The 25,194-nt window shown below is 47.0% G+C and overlaps 2 protein-coding genes across 3 annotated transcripts in view; one reads left to right on the forward strand and one right to left on the reverse strand.

Moving 5' to 3' along the window:
* itgb4 (integrin, beta 4) overlaps window positions 1-23,279 on the forward strand; it is a 29,466-nt gene extending 6,187 nt beyond the window's left edge. Inside the window, exons 7-42 of one of the 2 annotated variants that reach the window (XM_080021963.1) lie at window positions 76-247; window positions 452-715; window positions 896-985; window positions 1,518-1,640; window positions 1,932-2,099; window positions 2,189-2,265; window positions 2,794-2,999; window positions 3,570-3,673; window positions 3,799-3,894; window positions 4,326-4,458; window positions 4,748-4,876; window positions 6,658-6,764; window positions 7,722-7,755; window positions 8,140-8,334; window positions 8,464-8,567; window positions 8,759-8,817; window positions 9,045-9,068; window positions 9,460-9,608; window positions 10,230-10,409; window positions 11,109-11,257; window positions 11,350-11,557; window positions 11,649-11,966; window positions 12,070-12,251; window positions 12,365-12,545; window positions 13,151-13,288; window positions 13,420-13,602; window positions 16,666-16,794; window positions 18,749-18,919; window positions 19,004-19,192; window positions 19,548-19,682; window positions 19,980-20,129; window positions 20,301-20,489; window positions 20,864-21,019; window positions 21,286-21,450; window positions 21,587-21,703; window positions 21,773-23,279. In XM_080021963.1, coding sequence (XP_079878089.1) covers window positions 76-247; window positions 452-715; window positions 896-985; window positions 1,518-1,640; window positions 1,932-2,099; window positions 2,189-2,265; window positions 2,794-2,999; window positions 3,570-3,673; window positions 3,799-3,894; window positions 4,326-4,458; window positions 4,748-4,876; window positions 6,658-6,764; window positions 7,722-7,755; window positions 8,140-8,334; window positions 8,464-8,567; window positions 8,759-8,817; window positions 9,045-9,068; window positions 9,460-9,608; window positions 10,230-10,409; window positions 11,109-11,257; window positions 11,350-11,557; window positions 11,649-11,966; window positions 12,070-12,251; window positions 12,365-12,545; window positions 13,151-13,288; window positions 13,420-13,602; window positions 16,666-16,794; window positions 18,749-18,919; window positions 19,004-19,192; window positions 19,548-19,682; window positions 19,980-20,129; window positions 20,301-20,489; window positions 20,864-21,019; window positions 21,286-21,450; window positions 21,587-21,703; window positions 21,773-21,912 — 5,314 coding nt within the window. In that variant the 3' untranslated portion in view covers window positions 21,913-23,279. The remainder of the gene's footprint in view (window positions 1-75; window positions 248-451; window positions 716-895; window positions 986-1,517; window positions 1,641-1,931; window positions 2,100-2,188; window positions 2,266-2,793; window positions 3,000-3,569; window positions 3,674-3,798; window positions 3,895-4,325; window positions 4,459-4,747; window positions 4,877-6,657; window positions 6,765-7,721; window positions 7,756-8,139; window positions 8,335-8,463; window positions 8,568-8,758; window positions 8,818-9,044; window positions 9,069-9,459; window positions 9,609-10,229; window positions 10,410-11,108; window positions 11,258-11,349; window positions 11,558-11,648; window positions 11,967-12,069; window positions 12,252-12,364; window positions 12,546-13,150; window positions 13,289-13,419; window positions 13,603-16,665; window positions 16,795-18,748; window positions 18,920-19,003; window positions 19,193-19,547; window positions 19,683-19,979; window positions 20,130-20,300; window positions 20,490-20,863; window positions 21,020-21,285; window positions 21,451-21,586; window positions 21,704-21,772) is intronic. The other variant, XM_080021964.1, reaches the window with a different exon arrangement.
* A 705-nt stretch (window positions 23,280-23,984) lies between these two features.
* LOC307245363 (uncharacterized protein) overlaps window positions 23,985-25,194 on the reverse strand; it is a gene marked incomplete at both ends in the record, with an annotated part of 2,984 nt that continues 1,774 nt past the window's right edge. Inside the window, 4 exons of the mRNA XM_080020910.1 lie at window positions 23,985-24,544; window positions 24,638-24,664; window positions 24,762-24,788; window positions 25,114-25,165. Of these exons, the coding sequence (XP_079877036.1) occupies window positions 23,985-24,544; window positions 24,638-24,664; window positions 24,762-24,788; window positions 25,114-25,165 (666 nt within the window). The remainder of the gene's footprint in view (window positions 24,545-24,637; window positions 24,665-24,761; window positions 24,789-25,113; window positions 25,166-25,194) is intronic.

The following is a 25,194-nucleotide window of genomic DNA, read 5'->3' on the forward strand; positions in this document are numbered from 1 at the left end:
CACCTTTTTCGGTTCCCTTGCCGTTCATGATCATTAAAAATCGTTGTTCCCTTTCTGTTTGTTTTCGATTCCCAGACTCAAAGAGCCATGGCCCAACAGTGACCCTCCGTTCTCCTTCAAAAACGTCATTAAGTTAACCAACGATTTGAAATTCTTCACCGATGAGCTTCAAAAGGAAAGAATATCCGGCAACTTGGACGCTCCAGAGGGGGGATTTGATGCCATACTTCAGGCGGCCGTCTGCGGGGTTAGGATCTGTTATGGTCTTTTGTGTGTGTGTGTTTGTCTGAGTGTGTGTCTACATGTCTACTTGTCTATTTGTTTTTGGGTGCGCTATGCGTAACAAGTGTTAGGCATAGAATCTGCCCCGTGAAGACCAGGCGCCACGCCCTCTTCAATTTAAAACCACAGGTTCGCCCACCCCTCCCTGACCCGTCGTTTCCTTTGGCAGGATAAGATCGGCTGGCGCAACCACAGCACCCACCTGCTGGTCTTCTCCACCGAGTCGGCCTTCCACTACGAGTCGGACGGCGCCAACGTGCTGTCCGGCATCCTGCCCCGCAACGATGAGGAGTGCCACCTGGACGACAAGGGCAAGTACACCAAGGACACCCGGCAGGACTACCCCTCGGTGCCCACACTGGTCCGTCTGCTCGACAGGCACAACATCATCCCCATCTTCGCCGTCACCGACCACTCGTATAGCTACTACGAGGTCAGCGTCCTCCTGCCTCAGACTTTAATCTTGATGTCACAATAACAGTGATAGGGAATTTCGCACAATATCAGTAAATTGCAGCAACTGCGTTTTAAGGATCCCACTCAGGTTCTTCTTGGTCTCCATTTCAACAAGGCAGTTTTATTTGAACACCCTCCTTTATTCCGCTCTGCGTAGAAACTCTACAAGTACTTTCCCATCGCTGAGCTGGGTCTGCTGAATGAGGACTCATCCAACTTTCTTCACATCATGCAGAAAGCCTTCAAGGTACGTGCCTGATATGTTGTCCTGTGTCTGCATAACCTATTTATCGCTAATTATAGCCCTGCAACAAGACCTGCTTATGAAAAATATATGAATATATAAATAGATAGTTGATTAAGCCACATCCACGACCTTTCAGGTGGAAGCTGATGATTTCTGAGCATTTTAGTAATTAACTAAAATGCTTACTTTCATGTCTTATCTCGTATCGCTGTTGCTAGAGTGACACATTTTACTAATATTCCAAACCTTTTTTGGAAACCCTTTGGCCAAATACGTTCACCCTCACCCTAGGTCATTCACCCTCTTCATAGATTTGTTCTCCATGTGGTTGCAACTAGACTTGACCAACTTGACACCGGTTTTCAGGGCTGAACTAGTTAAATAATACTTGTGTGTGGTCCTAGGCGGTGTAAGAGGTGGTCGCTATGAGGCCGGTGTTGCCGTAGCAACCTTCCTATTCAGTTTCGACAACAGTTGTGTTTTACGGGAACACAAAATAAAACCCGTCCTCACTGTCTTTGTGTCACTAAAGAGCATCCATTCCAAGATGACCATACGTGTGGAGGACAAGCCCAAAGCCTTCAAGGCTCAGTTCCTCAACAACGGGGAGCAGGTTGTAGACTACGGAGCCTTCCGGTTCCAGCCCGGAGAAATTGTAAGATAAATCACACACACGCACACACGCACACGCACACCCACAGCCACACGCACGCACACCCACACCCACAAATTGATTAATGCACTGCAAGAGAACTATCAATCAAAATCCACTCGAGACTACAGACAAAACGATAACCGTGCTCTCCTCAGCGCACACAGACAGGCACAGACACGCATGTACACAAATCTGCATGTCCCTCGAACACACACACACACACACACCCACCCACACACACACACACACAAACCCATACAAGCAGTAATGTTTTTTGTATTTGCCGTTCAGGGCAAGTTCAAGGTGCGGCTCCAGGCCAAACGCATGGTGGATAAGCAGCACGTGTGTCAGATGGAGCCGCAGGACAAAGCGGCCGACATGAGAGTCAAGCCCACCACCTTTGGCACCGCCCTCAGCATAAAGGCGGAGATTCTATGTCCAAAATGCCATTGTGAAAAGGTAGACACACCCAAACAGACACGTTTTTTTTTTTAAGTTTTGTTCTGGGTTTTGTTTTTCACACCTTCTGCCTTGTTGTCCGTCTCCAGAATCCCTCCCTCAAAGCAACCAGATGCAACGGTAACGGCGACATGATCTGTGGGAAGTGCAAGTGCAATGATGGCTGGTGAGGCTGCTCTTTTGACTAAAGACGCCATGGGGTTTATTTTACTGATGAAGGATCAAAGAACCAAGTTTTTTCCGAAGAGTTTTTTTTTTTTGCTGTATTTTTTGCTTTGATATGGAATCTCAAAAACGCAAAAATCACAAATAGGCTGTTGGATATGATTCTAAAGTTTAATTAAATTTAATTAAAAAAAAAAAGTATTTCATTTGCACCCAAGCAGGTAAAATACATGATATTAATTGTTGTATGATTTACATATATTTTATTTATTTTTATTTTAAATTGTAAGTTTGTTCATCAAATAGCCTACGGCTGGCTTATGTCATCTTTAGAGATGTTTGACAATTTAGAGCTAAAATGATCAATAATTTCGATACCTGAAACAAAGCTGTTATTGACATTTGCAGGTATTGGAAAAAAAAATGGAATCTAAATTCCAAAAAGAGTGTTGAAACTCTGCTGATGCAAAACCCTGCCACCGAATTCTTTGTGCCTTGTACTTATCCGTACTGCCGTTCTGCCCCGCAGGCTGGGTTCCTTCTGTAACTGCTCAGCCAGTGCGTCGTCACTGGGCGCGGCCAGGTGCATAGGGCCCAACATGGCGGAGCCCTGCTCGGGCCGCGGAGACTGTCTGTGCGGGGCGTGCATCTGCTACAACCCTGAGCAGTACGAGGGACCGTACTGCCAGTTCGACAGGACCCAGTGCCCGAGATATGGAGGCTTCCTCTGCAACGGTGAGAGAGAGAGAGAGAGAGAGAGAGAGAGAGGCTTTTATGTGAATGCATGTTAGTATGACGATAAGGTTAATTATCATACATATACTTTGGATTAACAATTCAATTTTTTTTTTTTGTTAATTTCATGCCACTGTTATCTTATGATAGTGGCATGAAATTAAATGATACATACCCACCTATAGGAGAGGTATCTCTCTATGGATTGACATCTAAGATTGGAACACAAAAATTTGAGTAGTCTGTTAATTGGATTCAACCCAGCTTATGGAAACACACAATTAGCCTTTTATTCATTAAAACGTTTCTAACATTGGTTTAAAATTCGCCTTTCATTTAGTTTGAAACACGTGATTATGGCATCTGATAATTTTACAAAATTAAAGCGTTGGGCTCAAATAATAGCATAATCTATGTAATTGAGCTGTGACGGCTGGTGAAGGTGGTGTGCATGGGATTGTTTGTGTGTGCGTGCGTGCGTGAGCGTGTCTGCGATGTTGTCTTGCAATAAGTCAGTAATATATTTACGTAGTAAACTTCTTACCACCCCAAATGTGTGTGATGGTTCAGACCGTGGCTCGTGTGTCATGGGCCAGTGTGCGTGCATGGACGGTTGGGAAGGCCCATCCTGCAAGTGTCCCAAGGGCAACCAGACCTGTCGTGACAGCAAAGGGGTGAGCGCAGAATTGGTTAACGACCCTTCAGAATTCACTGCAGGTTGCCTTAAAAGCATGAGCTTCATGCTCTCTCCCCAATATAAATGTTCATGCTGTTACTGTGTTGTCTTGGTCTGTACCAGGGAATCTGCAACAACCTAGGAAAATGTGTCTGTGGCCAGTGTGTCTGTCAAGACTCTGGTCTGCCACTCACTGACACCTGTGAGGCCAATTTCCAGGTACCTTTCCACATTCAACGTCCAAATCAATACAATGCTTACACTTTGCATACGTTTTTATTAACCTAAGCAAAAGCACAGAATTTTATTATTCTGTAACTTTGAGCCCATGGTTTTTATATTTTGAGTTCTTTCTGTGATATTATCATAGGAATTGATTGCATATGACATGCTGCAATTGTATCACTAGTTTTGAGAAAAGCTGCAACAAAATCAAGCATTTTTAGAAATTTTCACAACAATGACAAGAAATTCCCCCATAAAAGAGATTTCAATGTGAAATTGATCCCTGAGAATAGGCAGTAGCACCAACCTGTGTGCACCACCAAAGTGTCATATTAACAAAAATGGACTTTTGCACTTGTTTATTACGTTGTCAAGAGTTTTGATAGAGTCATGGCTGACTGTCCCGTTGAACTGTGACCTCCCAGGCCCGGCTGGGGGTGTGCGAGGCCAAGAGGAGCTGCGTCCAGTGCCAGGCCTGGAAGACCGGCGAGAAGAAGGACAAAGAAAAGTGTGACGAGTGCACCTTCAAGATTGTCATGGTGGATGAACTCCAAGAATGTAAGTATGCACATAGGGGAATAAATAAAAAAAAAAAACGATTGAAAGAAGTCGCAAATTTAAAAGGTTATATGAAAAACCCCTTTAGTAACAATAATTACTATCTGCTGGAACTGGAAGCTACTCGGGTTAAGGTTACAAATACCTCACAAGTGTATGTAAACACAGCCCTTGAGTAAACAAACTCAATTATTACTTCCCCTGTCTCAGGTTTCCCTTCTAATAACCACTATAGACTCACTTAAAACATGTGTTTGTGTGTCTTGTTGTATGTGTTGTGTCTCACCAGCGGACAAGGTGCTTGAGTCGTGCAGCTTCCATGACGAGGATGATGACTGTACGTACTACTACACCATCGGCGACCCGAAGGATCATCAAAAAGACAAAGAACTGGAGGTCCAGGTGCTCAAGAAGAAAGGTGAGCTGCAAACAGGCCTTTGATTAGTTTCCATGCATGAAGATAAGATAGGATTAACACCTACCGTAATTTCCAGACTATAAGCCGCTACTTTTTATCCACGCTTTGAATCTCGCGGCTTAAACAATGACGGGGCTAATTTATGGATTCTCCCTGCTTTCACAAGCTTCATGCAGCCAAAAAACTAAGCAAAAAACACATTATGTGACGGTGCTCAGTTTTTTGGCGGCTTGAAGCTTTCATTAGACCAATGAAATTGCCGAACGGGTTAAGGTGAAACAATGTAACTGTTTAGATTAAATCGAGCGCGCTCAAACTTCCCATCATTTACGGTCGTAATTTCGTCACCCTCATCATGGCAAAGACACAAAGAAATGCATATGATGCAGCTTTCAAGTTGAAGGCGATCGAGCTGGCTGCTGGAAAAGGAAATAGAGCTGCGGCACGGGAGCTTGGCCTTAGTGAGTCGATGATAAGACGTTGGAAACAGCAGCGTGAGGAACTGACTCAGTGCAAAAAGACAACAAAAGCTTTCAGAGGGAAGAAAAGCAGATGGCCCGAACTACAAAATGAGCTCGAAGACTGGGTCAACACACAGAGAGCAGCCGGCCGAGGTGTTTCAACTGTGCAGATCCGACTGAAAGTCAAGACAATCGCCACCGCAATGAAGTTTGAGGATTTTAGAGGTGGACCATCGTGGTGGCTGCCAGTGGGTCCTGACAGCGTGGAGCATTGTCACAAAATCCACTATCATCAACGGGTTTGGAAAGGCTGGACTACTGCGTGTTGAAGAGGGCAGCATGAGCTCAGCGGGGAATTTGCCTCCGGATGAAAGTGACGAGAGCGACAATGAAAACGATCCGACATCGGATGAAGCAATTCTGAGGCTATTCAACTCCGACACCGAAGGAGATGACTTCAGTGGTTTTAGTGCGCAGGAGGAGGAAGATAGTGACCAATGACTTTCTTGGCTACTGTTTACCGCAAATTTTTTATTTTTGTTACAAGCCGTGTTTCGTTAAAGCCTATTTATTTTTGTTACAAGCTGTGTTTCGTTAGAGCCTGAGGAAAAATTCATTTGTTTCAATGCACCGGTAGGCACCTGCGGCTTATAGACATGTGCGGCTTATTTATGTTCAAAATAATTGTTTTTTTAAAATTCAGTGGGTGCGGCTTATATTCAGGTGCGCTTAATAGTCTGGAAATTAGGGTATTTAATCCCAGAGGGGAAAGAAACTACTGAGAAAACTTGAAAACAAAACCAACCTAGCTAAGCTGGACAAAACCAGCTTGAAACTAACTAAACAAAGGAAAGAAAGCAGAAATACTTCAAATCAAAAAATAAAATAAAAAAAGTGAAAGGGAAAAGGGGATGAGCTGCTGCCGCAGTGGTGCCGAGCACACGGGTGCATTTATGTACATTTGCATTATACTTTCAGGTCAACAACGGCTGTATCCTTGTATTTTCATGTGATTTAGAGGATGTTTATTTATGATATTCACACGGTGTCTGTTTGTGGTATAGAAAAGCTTTTAAAGTAGATAGTTTATGTTTAAAATACCAGCCCGCCGTGCAGTTTAGCCGGCTGTCTGTTCATCAATTTCAGGTATTTGAAGAACAGACTTGAGTTATTGGAAATGGCATCACGGAAGAGCAAACTTGCTTTGGTTCTTCTTTGGAATAGTGTTGTTGGTGAAATCAATGCTGAGGTGGAGCTCATGGGAGTTGTGCCCCCACATGTCTGTGAGCTGAAGCTTTTTGTTGTGATTCGTCCCCATAGACTGTCCCCCTGGTAGCTTCCTGTGGCTGATCCCGCTCATCATGTTCCTCATGTTGTTGCTGGGGCTGCTGCTGCTGTGCTGCTGGAAGTACTGCGCCTGCTGCAAGGTCCACACACATATACACACACACGCACACACGCACACACACACACACACACACACACACACACAGACACAGACACACACACACACACACACACACACACACACACACACACACACACACACACACACACACACACATTTTTATGTGTTTGTATGTTTGTGTGCCTTTTGTCCTGATTCTTTACTTTCTTTTTTTTAACCTGTGCTGTCAGCATGCTGGGCATACAACAGAGTATGCGTATGCCATTGCATCTGAGGACAGAGTTAGTCTGCAAGTGGAGTTTAACTTCTCAACCTGTAATGCCACTTTTTATTAATTCTTAAGTCATCAAGAACTGCTGCAGTAACTCTGTCCTGTGGACGACCTGTAGGATGACAAGAGCACAGTTGTTGCATTGTGCGTGTGCGAGCATGTTTTGGTATTTAAACAACTGATCATCATTACTACTCCAAGAGGGGGAGAATCACCACGGGTGAAACAAATAAACTTAGACCCAAAGAAACCTCAGACGAAAACATGTATCGACAAAACGGAATTGATTAAGTCCAGGAAAATTGGAATAACAAATCGGCACGTGGCCAAATCGGCAAACGTGCAAAGGCATGGCCCACCCTACCCACAACTGGCCAGATGTCCCACCCGGCCACAAGCCCTGAGTGTCCACCCCCTTAACCAAGTGCCAACCACACCCCTTCACTAACCCACCAGCGCCCCACCACCCTGGTCTGGTGGACTGTTGCTTGGACTACGATTCGTGTGGGAGTGTAGGTTTTCTGAATTAATATGAGTGGCATTAGAATTGCAGGACAGACGTAACGCATGCCAGGGCAGGAGCGTGGCGGGCAAGATCGCAGCCGCCCGCCATGTCACCACCCACATAGCTCACACCCCACCCGTCCCCGAAAACCCTAGGCCTATTGTGTGATGTATGTACTGAGATCTGTCTTCCTTCTACAGGCCTGTCTTGCGCTGTTGCCTTGCTGTGCGGGAGGTAAGATGCTGCATCCTGATACGACCCTCTTCATTCTGATCGTATCTATTGTGTATGTAGCGCCTAGACCCCAAGCACATTGGATTATGTTAGATTGTACGATGTTAGACCAGGTTTGGCATCATTAAAGAAGTGGGTTCGAATGCAGTTGTTGGTGCGATGCAAGAGACAAACAAAAAATGACTTAAAATGCCCTTGCTTCCATTGTTTTTCCACTAGCTTCTAGGATCGAGCAAAAATTACAAAAATAGCAAAAAAGCTATTTTAGTAAGTGAGTAAAGAACGCACTGTTACAAAGTGGTTCACAAACGAGGGGCTTCAAAAACGTACGACAGTAGAGTTTTTAAATCCGCCGTCTCACCTCAGGCTCCCGTTTCCGTTCAGGTCGGAAGGTTGGCTTCAAGGAGGACGAGTACCTGCTCCGCCAGTCGCTGCTCACCTCCGACCACCTGGACACGCCCATGGCGAGGACCGGTCCTCTCAAGGGCACCGACGTGGTCCGATGGAAGGTCACCGATAACGTCCACCGGGGGCACGGTCACCTGCAGGCTCAGATCCAGCCCAACCCCAAAGAGACCAGTGAGTGGTTTGAAAACTACTGGCCATCGTGCTGTAGGGGGCCTGGTGAATGACTCGCGGGGCTGGAAGAATATACAGATGGACGCTTATTTCCTGTTGGTTTTAAATCCGCTAATCTCTCTGTTCTAGTCCAGTTCCCCATCTCGATGCGTCTGAACAGACTGTTTTCCGACAACCTCTCCCGTCCGGAATCCCTAGATGCTGACCTACTCCGCAAGGAAGTTGCGGATAATGTGAGTGTGTTTGTTTTTTTTGTTTGTTTTGTTTCTATTTGTCAGTGGAAGGGGTTGAGGGTGTTGGCATTTAACTCTCTCTCTATTCCCTCTCAAAGAATAACAGTGTGTTTAAACACAGATTCGTGTTATATTTATGGTGTGTGTGTGTGTGTGTTATGTGTATGTTATCATTTTGTTCCTCTATCCAGTTAAATGAAGTGTACAAGCAGATCCCAGGGGCCCAGAAGGTTCAGAAGACCTTGTTCAGGTGACGTTTTTATGCACTAATCTTTTCCTGCTGTTACTAAAAGCAAGGGTTATTTGTCGTTTAAAGCTTTAAGGTAATTAATACTGAGTAGTTTCACAGTACAGGACTTTTTACTCATACCGCAGTATTGAGGTAATGCGGTTATCGTCACAGCCCTACTTAACCGTACAAGAAATCATAAATGCCTACTCATTCATCCATTCAAATTTTGATTTTGTCTCTTACAGATTGCAAAGAAACGCGGGCAAAAGGTAAAAACTTTGATCCATAAAACACAAACAGCATCAATCGAGATACACGTTTGTCTTCTCTGGATGATTAATTCTGTAAATTCTGTATATTTTATATATTACACTATTGTTGTTTTTTCTTTTTCGGCTATTTGTGTACCTTTGGCAATGTTATAGTATTTTTTACTTTACTTTTTATTACATTTTATTTTGTTATTATTTAAATTTTTATAAATAAAAAAAATTCACACGTTAACCCTTTTTTGTTTAAATGCTAATCATGTGTAGATATGCACCAATAATCACCATGACAAATTCCTAGTACATGTAAATGCACGTGGCGTAATAAAGTCATTCTGGTTCTGATTTTGAATGAGATCACAGTACTGACTGCGTTCCCTTCACACCCCAGGCAGGAACACACCATCTTGGACACTGTCCTGTCTGCGCCACGCTCCAGCTACCCTGATATTGTCAAGCTGACGGAGAAAAATGTCCAGTCTGGAAAGCTCCATGACCTCAAGGTGGTGCCTGGCTACTACACTGTCGCCACAGACAGAGGTATGTATGTGTGTGTGTGTGTGTACGTGTGTGTACGTGTGTGTGTGTGTGTGTGCTTTCTCCACTTGAGGTACTTGAAGTGCTTGAATTTTGTCCTCAGAAATTGAAGCACTGAAATACCTTTAAAATACACACTTTTGCGCTGAAGTGCTTCTAAAGTCCTTGAAAAAGAAGATCACTGAAAACTTGTGATATTCCCCCTGGTTTTGTTATTCAAATCGTAATGTAATACAATTTTCTCTTGTAGTTGCTCTATTTCTTCTCGCAGCAGTGTCTGTGTCCCCCGACTCACTGCCACACCAACCAGGCATGAACATTAACGCTGGAAACAATATACTATAGATTATGGCAGGGAATGTAAATTCAAACTAGCATGGTTGGAAATAGACCCTTATAATAGTAGATGACAATGAGATCAATAATAGATATATAATAGATATACTAATATAAATAACAGACAGTGAGGTTAAGATTATATTATATTTGAATGAGTAAAGATCACATAAAAAAATTGTTTTGCGTGAAGTCCTTGAAAGTGAAAAAATAGTACTTGAAAGTCCTAGAATTTCCCGTTTTGTAATGCCAGGATCAGATCATGACTCCCACTCTCCCTCTCTGCAGAGGCTGCGGGGGCGGTGGAGTTCCAGGAAGGCGTGCAGTCTGTGGACGTCCACGTGCCGCTCTTCGCCAAGGAGGAGGACGACGACAAGAAGCAGCTGCAGGTGGAGGCCGTGGACGTGCCGCTGGGCATCGCCGAGATCGGGAAGCGCTTCGTCAACATCACCATCATCAAGGAGCACGGTGAGAGGCTCTGCTGATCTCGCACTGAGAAATCAGCGCTGCGAATCTTAAAGTCCTCCATCTCACTGATTCTCAACCTTTCATATGGAGGACCTTCAATTTATTTTCATTGTTAGATTTAGTCCAAATTCTGTATCTTTCTATACAATGGTTGAGGAGATAACAGTGAAACTATAATTAAAATGGTTTAAAATTTTCCAACCTTGTTATCGTCTGGTAAATTAAATAAGAAGGAAGTTGAACTATTTATCATTTTGCTAGCAACCCCCCCTGGAACATCTTGAAGGACCCCTAGGGAACTCCAGACTCCACATTGAGAACCAGAGGGCCTTTATCTGAAAATCCATATTAACCGCATTGGATTGATGAGATGAGAAGTGTTGGATGAACACCATAGCATTGTGATTGTTGTGCCAATTCAACGTGTGTTGGGATTCTACAATTATTCAAAATCTACTGTTTAAGTATTGCATTTCAGCCGCTAAATTTCTTTCCAATTTTGTCATCTTTGTTAATGGTAGGACCATGGTTTACATGAAATGATATTGATGCAGGAGTCAGTGCAGTTCTCAAAAGCAATACTTGTATACTTACGTGTGAATACTTGTGTATTTAGAATAAGTGAGTGAATCAATCTTTTATTCCTCCCATCCCTTGTGGATGTTTCTTCTGCGTTCTCTGCCCCCGCCCCCCCCCCAGCAAAGAGCGTGTTCTCCTTCCTCCAGCCGGCCTACACCTACAGCAGGCAGGACGGGGTGGCCAACATTCCCATAAGCAGAGAGATCATCGAGGACGGACGCACCCAGGTCACCTATCGCACCCGGGACCTCACCGCAAAAGACAAGAAGGTGAGAGGAAGCACGCGCAGGGTGGTTATGCTGAAAAGGGGACGGCCAACTTGCTGGTATTCCTGGATCAAAACAAACCTCCCTTTTCCCAGGACTACCTGACTGTCGAAGGGGATCTGACATGCAGTCCAGGTGAGACCCAGAAGATGGTTCCGGTTCGCCTGCTGGAGCTTGGGGAGAAGGAGGGGCTCTTCGAGGACAAACAGGTCAAGCAGTTTGTCATGGATCTCAGCAACCCGAGGCAAGGCGCTAAGCTGGGACGCTACCCCAGGACCACTGTCACCATCACGGACCAACCAGGTGAGAGCGCGGCCTACGGAACTCTCCCGACACACGCGCGCGAACAACGGACGATTGACGTACAGACTCTCTGTCTCTCCTTCCCCTGCAGAGCCCAGTGTGATCATGTTTAAGAAGGGCACTCAGAATTTCACCACGTTTGACCCCACCTACACCATTCCTGTGGTTCGCACCCGGAACCAGGAGGGCCCCGCCACGGTGAAGTGGCGCACCAAGAAGGCCCAGCGCTTCGATCTGTCCGGACTTCTCAAGTTTGGCCCTGGGGAGTTGGAGAAGAACATAATGATCGACCCTGGGGTGCAACTTGGCCCGGTCCAACCCGAGACCTTCCAGCTGGAGCTGTTTGAGCCGAGCGACAACGCCGTCGTAGCGGAAAGGAAGACCACGATAGTCAACGTCATCGATGGAGGTAACGAGCGGTGGAAATGGGAAAACGAATTTCCTTGGCCCTCAATCTTACCCATGACTTCTGTTCTATTCCTCTGTCTTCCCCCTACCTACCCCCTCTCCAGCAGGTCCCAGGTCTCCAGAGAAGCTCCAGATGCAGCAGATGACTGCGGGATTCAAGAACCCGAAGAGCAGCGTGTCGGACGGTCAACTCCTCTCTCCGATGAACGTGAAGGCCACCGCCACCGGGCCCAAAAACATCCGTCTCGCTTGGGACCCGCCGTCTGGGAACCCCCAGGGCTACAAGGTACGGTCGGGGTTGAGTGCCCATGTAAAAATGTTGAACCCGTGTTTGTGGCATTGTGAGGTCCCACTTGGTTTTGCTTGTAGTGAAAAGGTTGTTTTTCTTTTGCTCTCTAGGTGAAGTACTGGATCTATGGCGACCAGGAGAAAGACGCCGAGGTGTTGGACGTTAAGACTCCCCACGCTGAGCTGACCAACCTGTACCCCTACTGCGACTACGAGATGCGCGTGTGCGCCTACAACGCCTTTGGAGATGGCTATGACACTGACATCGTCGCCTGTCAAACCCTGGAGGATGGTAAACTGACGAGGCGTTGGGTTCAGTTCCTCTTTACGACAGGGGTGTCAAACCACAGGCCTGGGGGCCGCATCCGAGACAATCTAATGCAGCCCGCTGCATTTTTATAATATATTCTTAAGTCTTGCAAATCCATTGTAAAATCACAATGCTTAAGGTAGGATAAAATAAGATATATAACATGAAGTAAGTACAGAAAATAGATCGCTTAATAAATATATATTTTTAAATTAACCTTTTTACATTTTATTTTTTACAAGTTTTATTTTTGTATACTAATGATAATAATTGAACTTTAATTGACTAAATTAATACATTTTTAATGAATCCACGCAATTTTACTTGAAGCGTGTTTTGAAACACGGCCCCCGGGAGAAGACAACCTGGCCAGTGGCCCGCAGGCCGTTGTGGTTTGAGACCCCTGCTTTGCAAGAAGTACTGCTTTCAAATTAGAAGTTCAAAAATGTTTGTCTGAAAGGCATTGGCTGCATTCGGTGACTGTGCGCAGAGAACAGGTCAAATGTTTGTCTCTCTTCTTTGATCCCTCCCTCCCTCCCTCTCTCTCTCTCTCTCTCTCTCCATCTCTGTCTTCTCCCCTCCTTCAGTGCCCGGTGAGCCCGGTCGGCTGGCCTTCAACGTCATCAGTCCCACAGTCACCCAGATCAGCTGGGCGGAGCCTGCCGAGACCAACGGCAACATCACAGCCTACGAGGTCATCTACACGCCCATTGATGATGAAATGAGTAAGAAATATCCGCCAAGAAATACTCCCTTCGCCATCCTCCAAACGCCCTTCATTCAAATTGAGGTGACCGCACAGGCGCTCATTTTCAACTTATCCTACAATGAACATCTCACCAATTTTCCTCCGCAGAGCCCGTGGGAGCGGCCAAGAAGGTGAAGATTGACAACCCGAAAAAGCGAATGCTGCTGATCGAGAACCTGCAAAGAGCCCAGACCTACCAGTACAAGGTCCATGCCAAGAACAGCATAGGCTGGGGCCCCTTCCGAGACGCCACCATCAACCTGGCCTCACAGCCCGCCCGGCCCCTGTCCAGTAAGCATGCAGCAAACAAGCACATCAACAACCCCCCCCCCCCCCCAAAAAAAAAAAATATACAGTGGGGCAAAAAAGTATTTAGTCAGCCACCAATTGTGCAAGTTCTCCCACTTAAAAACATGAGAGAGGCCTGTTATTTTTATCATAGGTATACCTCAACTATGAGAGACAAAATGAGAAAAAAAAATCCAGAAAATCACATTGTCTGATTTTTAAAGAATTTATTTGCAAATTATGGTGGAAAATAAGTATTTGGTCAATAACAAAGGTTCATCTCAATACTTTGTTATATACCCTTTGTTTGAAATGACAGAGGTCAAACGTTTTCTGTAAGTCTTCACAAGGTTTTCACACACTGTTGCTGGTATTTTGGCCCATTCCTCCATGCAGATCTCCTCTAGAGCAGTGATGTTTTGGGGCTGTCGCTGGGCAACACGGACTTTCAACTTCCTCCAAAGATTTTCTATGGGGTTGAAATCTGGAGACTGGCTAGGCCACTCCAGGACCTTGAAATGCTTCTTACGAAGCCACTCCTTCGTTGCCCGGGCGGTGTGTTTGGGATCATTGTCATGCTGAAAGACCCAGCCACGTTTCATCTTCAATGCCCTTTCTGAAGGAAGGAGGTTTTCACTCAAAATCTCACAATACGTGGCCCCATTCATTCTTTCCTTTACATGGATTAGTTGTCCTGGTCCCTCTGCAGAAAAACAGCCCCAAAGCATGATGTTTCCACCCCCATGCTTCACAGTCGGTATGGTGCTCTTTGGATGCAACTCATGTTTCTTTCTCCTCCAAACACGACAAGTTAAGTTTTTACCAAAAAGTTCTATTTTGGTTTCATCTGACCATATGACATTCTCCCAATCCTCTTCTAAATCATCCAAATGCCCTCTAGCAAACTTCAGACGGGCCTGGACATGTACTGGCTTAACAGGGGGACACGTCTGGCACTGCAGGATTTGAGTCCCTGGCGGCGTAGTGTGTTAGTGATGGTAGCCTTTGTTACTTTGGTCCCAGCTCTCAGCAGGTCATTCACGAGGTCCCCCCGTGTGGTTCTGGGATGTTTGCTCACCGTTCTTGTGATCATTTTGACCCCACGGGGTGAGATCTTGCGTGGAGCCCCAGATCGAGGGAGATTATCAGTGGTCTTGTATGTCTTCCATTTTCTAATAATTGCTCCCACAGTTGATTTCTTCACAACAAGCTGCTTACCTATTGCACATTCAGTCTTCCCAGCCTGGTGCAGGTCTACAATTTTGTTTCTGGTGTCCTTTGACAGCTCTTTGGTCTTGGCCATAGTGGAGTTCGGAGTGTGACTGTTTGAGGTTGTGGACAGGTGTCTTTTATACTGATAACGAGTTCAAACAGATGCCATTAATACAGGTAACGAGTGGAGGACAGAGGAGCCTTTTAAAGAAAAAGTTACAGGTCTGTGAAAGCCAGAAATCTTGCTTGTTTGTAGGTGACCAAATACTTATTTTACCGAGGAATTTACCAATTAATTCATTAAAAATCCTACAATGTGATTTCCTGGATTATTTCCCCCCATTCTGTCTCTCATAGTCGAAGTGTACCTATGATGAAAATTACAGGCCTCTCTCATCTTTTTAAGTGGGAGAACTTGCACAATTGGTGGCTGACTAAATACTTTTTTGCCCCACTGTATATTTTTTTTTTGGGCCATATATACGTACGTATGTGTATAAATATATATATATATATTTTTTTTTTTTGGGTGCAACGTATCACAAAATTCACGGTTCAGATCGTTTCACCGTTTTCAGTCACGGATCGGATAATTTTTCAGATCAGCAAATAAAAAAATAAAAAAAAATAAAAAAGGGAGACCAATATAACTTTGATCTTATCGTTTTTGTAAAACACTTAAAGCAAGGAACTTTTATCCATGGTCTTAAATGAAAACAACATTCAAGATGTCCAATGTTTCAATACAATTATTGAACTATTCAATACTCACTATTCAATACTATTTAATTGTTAAACTAAAGTGCAATATGAGTTTGGCATGATACCCTCTTCTTTTAAGCGTGGTAGTGATGAAAAAATATGATTCGATCCACCTCCAGTAACGACATGGCCGACTTTTCCCATAGGCGATATAGGCGCCCGCGTAGGACGCAATCCCGGGGCGTGCGGAGAGGGGGCGATTGGGGCGCAGTTCACGCACCTGTCCCCCTCTCCGACGGTACCAACTGTGGGCTTGCCAGCGAAGTGGCGGCCGCGATCGGCGCGCCAGAACAGTGTGTTTTTAATTTTATTTTACGTCTCCTTATGGAACGACACAAGTGAGTACGGGACGATATGGAACTAAACCATGCGGGACGGGGACACTTTCTTTAAACACTTCCGGAACAAATCCGGATCAACCCGCTATTAATAGGCAATTGACACCTTTCCCATTGCCAGCAGTAATGACGTTTTTTGTTTTTTCTTGCGTGTCAAGTTCGACGTCGCGAACATGCCGGAAAAGGGGCGTCTAATGGCTCCAGTGCAAACGAACAACGACATAAAACTGTTGAACTTGAAAAAAATTGTTTTCGTTCAAAAGAATCGGATCGTTCATGAACAACACAACACTACAGTAGGCGCAGCATGGAGCCGGTGGCTGGCTGGTTTAACATTAAACTTCAACCGTGAAAAGAAATGTGAAAGAATAAAATTGAAAACATACGTAAGTATATCTAAAATAACTCCCGCAATTCCTTTAAGGAGCCCTAGGAGGCCCCAGTTTGAAAACCCCTTATTACAAATCACAAATAATCCGTCTTTCTCCATTACAGACCTCTGACTTGATTCACAGGTCAGGGTGAAAGGGATAAAGCCTCTATTTAGTGTCCCACTTATTTGACTTGGTGTCAGGTTTCTGCTTTGAACATATTCTTCCCTATTCATGCCTGCTAGTGGACCCATGTCTCATGCCTGTATCGGTATGTGCCCGCGCCAATCAGTGGTCCGCCGTTTGACCTGTCTATTCCCGCCTCCCTTTCCGTTTCCCTGCTGATGCGGCGCTGACCCCCTGACCCGTATCTTACCCAACAGTCCCCATCATCCCCGACATCCCCATCGTCGACGCCGATGCCGGAGATGAGTACGACAGCTACCTGATGTACAGCAGCGAGGTGCTGAAGTCTCCCACCGGCTCCAAGACCCCCAGCGTCTCGGGCGAAGGTGGGTGCCGTCTATCTGTTTCAGTAACATGGGGTCGGCGGGTGTAATTTTTGGTTCGATGCCCTGTCCAAAAAAGTGCGGGTAGAGGTCGGTTATGTTAAATCATCCTTTTTGTTTCATGCAAAGAAGTCTGTTGTCCAGCTTGCATCGTTCAAAGAGGAGGAAGGCCTGAAATACAGGGAATGAAAACGTCTTTTTTTCCTTCTCCTCTGTTTCCTTTTTTCACTTCTGTGTTATTTTTGCGAGGGCTCTGCGAGAAATGCTTGAGGTAGGGCTGTGACGGTGACCGCATCAACGCAATACGTCACCGCGGTATTGAGCTAATTACTGTCATCACCGCAAATGATAATTTCCCTTTTTTTTTTTTTTGCTGGTGAAAGTCATCATCATTGACTGTCTTCCATGCTGTCAAGGACTTCTGGAGAAACCTTTCAGTTGCTCCGCTCCCGCTCGTCAGTTGAGATTTGCGCGCCACATACGGGGGCAGGGGCGGCAGTGCATTAAATATAGGGGATTTCCTTTGTGTGTTTCAGATTACTATTAATTATTTCAAGGGCTGTACACAAATTTTGTCAGTCGAATCTAATTCGGCTGTTCAATGCGAATATGAACGGGGCACGGCTCTCCGCAATCGGAGCGCACGGAGAGTAGCGTCCGGACGCGGACGAATCACCCCTTATTTCTAATTCCTCGTTGAAATGTTATCCTGTGCATTTTTGCAAGCTTCTATCTGTTTTGTCCTGTTATTGTAATGCACACTGACTGACACCGCCCTCCACCGTAGGTAAACCACAATACTGCGGTTATACGTTACTTTTCACTGCGGTAGGGATGACACTCATGTTCTCCTCCCGGGGGGGCAAGTTGGATCCCTCCCTGACTTTGTGCCTAAATAACAACTCTGTATTCTTCTTCTCCAATCTTCCGTGTGTTGGTCGTTTTTTTTTAAGTGCGGGCGACAATCCATTTCTCATCCAGATTATCTGCAATAGTAGAGTTGTACAATTAAAAAATCCTCTTTCTTGTTATGTCCCCCTGCTATTGCCTGCACTCTCCACCCTTTCTACTTGTTCTTTACTAAAGATGGCATTGCTGACTCTCTTCCTCCATATCGGGCTCGCAAGAGGAGTTCTGTGCTTTTAGAAGACAAGCCATCATATCCCGGAAACAGCACACCCGCTCGTATTTTTTCTGATTATCTAACATCTAGCGTGTTACAGGTTTCATCTGTGGTCGTGTTCGTTAATTTTCTATTGAGGAGTGAGTTGAAACGAGCCACCCGATCACCCCCCTCCCACAAATCTTCTCTTGATCCCCTCAAAAAAAAAAAAAAACAACGCCCCCGACACTTACACAAAAGGCTGGAAACATGTCCAGTTGGTGGGGTCCTGCCTAGAGCTCCGCAATGTCACCTGGAAGAAAAGCGTGGACATCATCCCGTGCCGCCGGCTCAGCACAGACACGGAGGCGAGCTCGGATGAGGCCGCGTCCCGCCCACCCAGCCCACTGACAGGTGAAGATCCCCACCACCACATCCGACCCAGCCGAACTAAGACAAGCAAGCAGACAGCATGCCACGTGCATGGCCGGTCGCTCGGGCACCCAGCAACGCCTCTCTGCCTTAAGTTGTAATGGTCCAGTGGGAGTTGTCATCAGCTGTCTGGTCGTTCAGGGTCGGGCTTCGTCCTCCCCTGCTGCCTCGCCCTCCTCGCATCTGTCCATTTGTCCATCTCTCCCATCTAACTGTTGGCACGCATCTCCCCAACAGGTTTTCCTCTCGCGGCCGCAGGTGTATTTGTTTTAGCTTCTGAAATGCCGAATACCAAAATACCCGATTCGGATCATTTCTGGAACGCTTGTTCTTCGCTTGTTCATCGAGATGTGTTTGTGATTCTGAACTACACTGCGATGTCTGGTGTGGGTTCCCCCCCCCCCCCCCCCCCTTCCATCACAGATCAGTTCCTGAACGGCAAGTGGGACCAGAGCTTCCTTTTTCCCGGAAGCTCGGCATCGCGGAACATGTCCGCGTCGTCCTCACCGATGTCCACACTGAGCTCCAACTACAGAGGGGCCGCAGGCTCCATGGGCACCATGGAGACCAACACCACCTACTTATCAAGACAGGGTAGGATGGCGGGCCGCAGATCGTCTCAAACTTTGCCTCCCGGATTCCTCTCCCTCCGATTCTTTAATCCCTTTCTCCTCGCAGGGAACTCCCTCTCCCGTCGACAGGACATGCTGATCGGCGGCGGCTCGATGGAGAGCGGTACGGTTCGGGGAGGAGTCATCACTAGGGAGGTGGTCATGAGGAAGCGCTCGGAGAACCAGGGCTACATGGAGGAGAACATCCGCGACTCCATCGTGATGGGAGACATCTCAGGCCACTTCCCAGAGCTAGGTGAGGCTAAAGGCTACAGCCGCTGGGATCCATTCCAAAGTAGAATGTGAAAAAAAACGAGGTGGCCCGGTTGCACTTCTGGTTGAAGGAAGGTTTCCTGTTTGCGTTCGGCAGGGAGGGGGCTGTGGGCTGCACGTCAGGCTTGTGCACACAGAGATTTGCTGGAGCTGTGCTGACTTCCACTTATTCCTCTCCTCTCTTTACTTGTCCTCTCCACCTCGTTTCTCATCTCTGACCCTTTTTTTGACTTACCCCCACCCATTCCTCAACTCTCCCTGGTCGTCGTATCTCTGCCTCTACCTTTTTTTTCCTTTTTCCAACTTCCATCCCTCTGCTGTGCTGATTGCGCTCTCAGGTGAGTTTGGCTTGGGCAGAACTGAAAGCAGCTCTCAAAGCCAGTTCGGCTACAGCGTGTCGCAGGCTTCCAGGGCCAGGAACCAGTCGTCAGAGGTCAGCGACGCCCTCCTCAGTCTGGACAGGGTGCTCCAGGGTGAGTCCGCTGCCTGTCCGCTCAGTTTCCCACATGTCGGAGCTCAAAAGGGGGCGGAGCAGATTTTTGTCGTTGCTCGTTGCAAACTTGTCTATTGCTTAATGCCTTTCCGTTCATCTTCCAGTGCTCCTCATCTTTCTGTTTGACGGTCTCCTCCCCTTTCCCTGTTTGTCGTGTCCTTGTTTCTTTCGCTCCCGAAAATCCCCTGCCATCTTCAAACCCTTTTCACACTTTGAAGAGACACTTGCTTGTATCGACCAAATGTCCCGTTTTCATGAAGCCGCCTTTATCCTATAGACACAAGGTTGAACCCCGGGGTCCCTGACACCCCCACCAAGCTGGTGTTCTCAGCACTGGGTCCCACTGCGCTCAAGGTCAGCTGGCAGGAGCCACACTGCGAGAGGGACATCCTGAGCTACTGTGTACTGTACCAGCTCCTCAATGGAGGTAAAAAAGGAAAACAAAAATGAATAAGCTCTACTGTATTTAATAATGATTGAGTCCCTGCTAGCCAGTCCCATTCAGTCCACTCACAGATGTGCACACTGTATTGCATTTTGAAATGTGGTTCAGCTGTATTATACTGAAAGGCGTTCCCCCGGCCTTCCCCCTTCACAGGTGAGGTGATGCAGCTCAATGTGAGAAGCCCCGCGGAGAACTCGGTGATCGTCCAGGACCTGCTGCCCAACCACCCCTATCTGTTCAAGGTGAAGGCCCAGAGCCAGGAGGGCTGGGGCCCCGAGAGGGAGGGGGTCATCACCATCGAGTCGGCCGTCGACCCCAAGAGTCCCCTCAGCCCAATGCCAGGTATTCTTTTCAGTCCCGTCGTGTATTCTCTCAGTGTTGTTTTCCGTTTTTTTTGGATGGGTTCCCTCTGGTTGCGCTGTTTTCCTCCCACCCCCAAAAAAAGACTTTCACCAATTCAGGGGGTCGATACAGAGATGTATTCTACTTTAAGACTAAGGTAGTGTCAGGGGATAAGTGACGGATGTCCAATTGTGATAATCTTGTTTAAAAACGAATGTCCTTGCAATAATGTAATGGGCTTTGGGCATGCTCCGTTCTTCTTGCGATTTGCATCCTGTGACCTCATGTTCTTGCTATTTCTGCCAACTCTCCTATAAACTCTTCCGTCTCACCTCACCGGCGTCCTTCTCTTTCCCCTTCGTCTTCCCGCACAGGTTCTCCCTTCACCCTCAGCACACCCAGCGCCCCGGGCCCCCTGGTCTTCACAGCGCTGAGCCCCGAGGCCCTGCAGCTCAGCTGGGAGAAACCTCGCAAGCCCAACGGAGACATCCTGGGCTACGTGGTCACCTGCGAGCAGCTGCACGGCGGAGGTGAGGAACGGGAACAGGGACGGGAGCTCCACTGTCAGGAATTACACTCCAGTATGCTTTGTTTTTTGCGATTAACGCCGTTGAATTCTTATTTTTATTCGTTTCGGTCACGCTCGTCCGATCTTCCCAAGTAACTCTTATATCAGGTTCATAGAACATTCATAGCGTAGCTACGCATATTCACTAGAAAGAAATGTGCCATGCCTTTTAAAAAATATATATATATTTCAATTCCTGACCCTCACCTTCTTCGCTCCCTGGCCCAGGAGACGTGCGGTCCTTCCAGGTGAGCGGCGACAGTTCGGAGACCAGCCTGACGGTGCCCGACCTGATCGAGAACGTGCCCTACAAGTTCAAAGTCCAGGCCAGGACCACGCAGGGCTTTGGCCCCGAGAGGGAGGGCATCATCACCATAGAATCCCAGGACGGAGGTGAGGGGAACGCGCACCGGGCCGGGGCGGGGAAAAAGGGCCTCCGAGATGACAAAAAACGAACGTCTGCGATACGACAGAGAAGGATCCGCTGACGTCTCCTTTTGCGTCCTTTTTCCTCCCCTGGCTCCTTCAGGTGCCATGTCTCAATACAGCCATTCGATGACGAGGCGAGACGTGTTCCAGCTGCCAACAGAAGTCACCACGCACACCAACGTGTCCCACACCATGTTCGATGACCCCTACTTTTCTGGTAAAAAAAGCCTCCACCCGTTTTCAATCCTTGTGCGTGGAAGTCCGTGCTAAGTGTGCGTTTCTGCAGGGGACGGCATGATGATGACCACGCAGCACACGGAGACGAGCGGCATGGTGACGCGCCACGTCACCAGGGAGGTGGTCCAGAAGAGCGCCGTGGGCGGCACCACCGTCACCAAGAAGGTGGAGAGGTTCTACGAAAGCTAAGGTTTCGCGCGGCCCAGGGATCATCTGTCGCGGTCCGTGGTCAGTCGCGTTTGGGAGAAGAGCCGCGCCTGAAACGCTGTCGAAAGCGCTGTAAAGGAAAAAAAGCGCGTCTCATGAGTCTGTTACAAACTGTGGCCTCTAACCGCCTCGTGTTATTAAGGTTAAATACTCATTTTGCAGGTTCCAACATGTTGCATTCGCTGGTTTTGGTTTTACGTCTACTGGTTTCAACACTCTAATTCCTTCCCTCTAATAGCTATTGACACAGATTGAGGATTTAAATCAGACCAGCCCTGATAATCGGAGCTGTTTTGTAATCCAAAGTGACCTTAACCTCCCCTCCCCCCAATCGCCTCTCCCTCACCTGTGTATAGATATAAATGAGATGATATTCATGTCAAATCCAATTTATTTGTATGGCTCTTTATTTCAGTTATAGATTCGCTTTTTAAAAGTCATCAAATGAACCGCTTAGCAGCACTGACCTATTGGCCTCATATCCTTTGGCATACATAGTAAATTATTACCCACTTCCTTCTGAGTAATCCACCCAAACTCCTTCATAGTACCACCACCTCGCCAACTACCACTACTATATTCCCCGGGGGGAGATTAGCCGCTGATTGTTTTGGGCAGATAGAGCCGGCAGAGCAGAGACAGACTGGGGACTTCCCAGTTTCAACAAGTGGCTCAATGACAGGAAGTGACGGTAATGACATCGTCATGTTGTTCCTAAGTGGTCGAGAGTATGCAAGTTATGTGTGTATATTTTTTAGGGAAGTTTTATTGTATAAAAGTTTGGTAATATATGCTGTCTTTCCAAACAGCTTTTCTTTTCATTTCAAAGAGTTTTCCACAATATATATAATAATTTTGTTGCCAAATATGATACATAATATGTGCTTGTTGCTCGTTGCCAGGATTAGCTCAATTTCCAGACAGAGGTGGAGGATGCACTCAAATAATAAACTAATAGCTGGTTCTTTGTTATGTTTCTATTTTATTAGTGTTGGACTCAAAAAAGTTTTTTTCCCCCCAGATATATCATTGTACAAGGCCGGATGTTCCATTCGTGTAAATTGGTATCCAGAATGTATCTCATTCAGACATAAAGATTGTATTTTAATTTTATGTAACATTTTGCTCTCATTGTATTTTGTCTCTATAATACTATACATAATTCTTGCGGGGGGGAAATGTGGAGTGGATAAGTGACGGAATCCTTTTACACCAAAAACCAAATCAAATAATTTCTCTATTAAATGTATTGTATCTGTTTCTCCTTTTAACGGTCGAGCAATTCCTACATGTCTCATTCCTTTTTTTATCTGAGTATGTCAATTTTTTTGCACTTAATAAAGATTTTAAATAAATACCATTTTGTGTAATGTGAAATTGGGGGGTAAAACCACGCAAGACACTGACCCTTTACCACCGGGTAATTTATTGATATTTGGAAACAAAAACATGACATTGCAATCATAATATTACGTGACCTGTTGCCGTCAAATAACTATAAAACCTTGCTGTCGTACAAATGAAAAGACTGCAACAAGCGTGAGATGGAGGGGAAAGAACCGACTGAGAAATAGCTTCACACACACACACACACACCGTCTACCTTCACTCCTTCAACCCCCACTCGTTCTACGCAGACTGGGATAAGCTGGTGTGAGTCCTCACTCTCTACTACGCAGTAGCATTGGGTCACACATCCTTTAACCGTGTCTTCACACTTTGTACACGTGCATGCAGGATTTGCATTACACAGGTGAGTCTGTGCATGTTTTGAATCTGTAGAAAGAAAAAAATATTCTCGATACAAAAACACACATCCGTCCTGACCGAGGCGGAGTGAGAGACGGTGTGACGCAGCATGGCGGCTGTTTCTATCAATAATCTCACAAGGCAACCCGTAAAACCAAAGCATGCCCTGCTTCGAGCCACGCGACTAACACTCGATTCAAACTCGCCGTTGTGCCGGCAAGGCGCCCCGAAAGGAAAAGAAAAGCGTCGACGCACTAGCTTGCTGCGGATGGAGGCGCTACGTGCGTTCCGCAGAACAGAGCGGTTCAGTTCCACAGGCAGGGACCCGGGCACAGGCAGCGCTCCCTCGCACCCGCCGGCCGGATCACCAGATCCTTCACCACCTCCACGGTCCCGAATACCGGGTACAGTTTCTCTGTGAACCGCTCGTTGAACGTGTAGACGTGCGAGCGCTTCTCCACGTCGTAGAAGGACAGCTGGCCCTGCTCATAGTCCAGGTACACGCCCACTTTCCTGGGCGCCAGGCTCTGCGGCAGCGGGACGGCGGGCACCGTCAGCGCCTTGAACTCGGCGCCCCTCTCCAGGCGCAGGGTGAGGTAGCCCGTGTCCGTGTTGAGGGAGCGGTAGCCCTTCCGCAGGGCCGACACCTTGGCCACGCCCAGGCGCCAGTCCCGCTCGCCCACCTCCACCTCCCAGTAGTGGCGGCCCGAGTCGTAGCCCTCGCGGCCCAGGGCGCACCACCAGCCCTCGAAGCGCTGCGGGCACCAGGGCATGTCGCGGCGCTCCACCCCGCAGCGCATGCGCTTCTCGTCGCTGGAGATCAGTAGGTCCACGTTGGCGGTGTCCGAGTCCAGAGTGACTTCCTCTGCGGGGTCGGGAAAGAAAAAAAATGTATATAACGCTTCGTGTGGAGCAATAATGAGGTGTAGCGCAATCCAGGGATGGGTGCTTTCCTTACCTGCGGCGTCACAGATCCAATTCCACACTGTAAAGGTGAACATAAAGGGTTGAGTACAAAAATATTCACTTAATGTGTAAGAATGCTTGACACCATCCTTCGTCCACAGTCACATTTCACGTACCGCTGTGCGGGACGTAGCGGGCTGCATCTGCAAGCGCAAGCAAACAAGCAGGGGGATGGATTAGTCAAACACAGCCGTCATGAGGCCCCTCCCTGGTGTTCCTGTATTCATTAGCCTGTAATCAGTTATCAATAGCCATTAACGCCGATTCGGCGACTCCGACATTTTTCCTCCTTCTAAAGAGATTGATTGATCCATTCGTTAGCCGAAGGCAACGACCGTGCGCCCGCCCTGTTCGAGCGGATCGATCCGCCGATTCACGCGTTTGCAAGGCTATTCCTGCGGCTGCGTCGGCGGAGGGATGGGGGTGGGGGGGGGGTCGCTCGAACAATTCCATCACAGCTCCACTCACCGGTGTTCTGGCTTCTCTGCTTTCTCGCCAGCCACTGCTTTGTCACGTCCACCTACCATTGGGACCCAGAGGGATAAGGAG

The sequence above is a fragment of the Zeus faber genome (genome assembly GCF_960531495.2).
Source record: "Zeus faber genome assembly, chromosome: 20".
Taxonomy (NCBI): domain Eukaryota; kingdom Metazoa; phylum Chordata; class Actinopteri; order Zeiformes; family Zeidae; genus Zeus; species Zeus faber.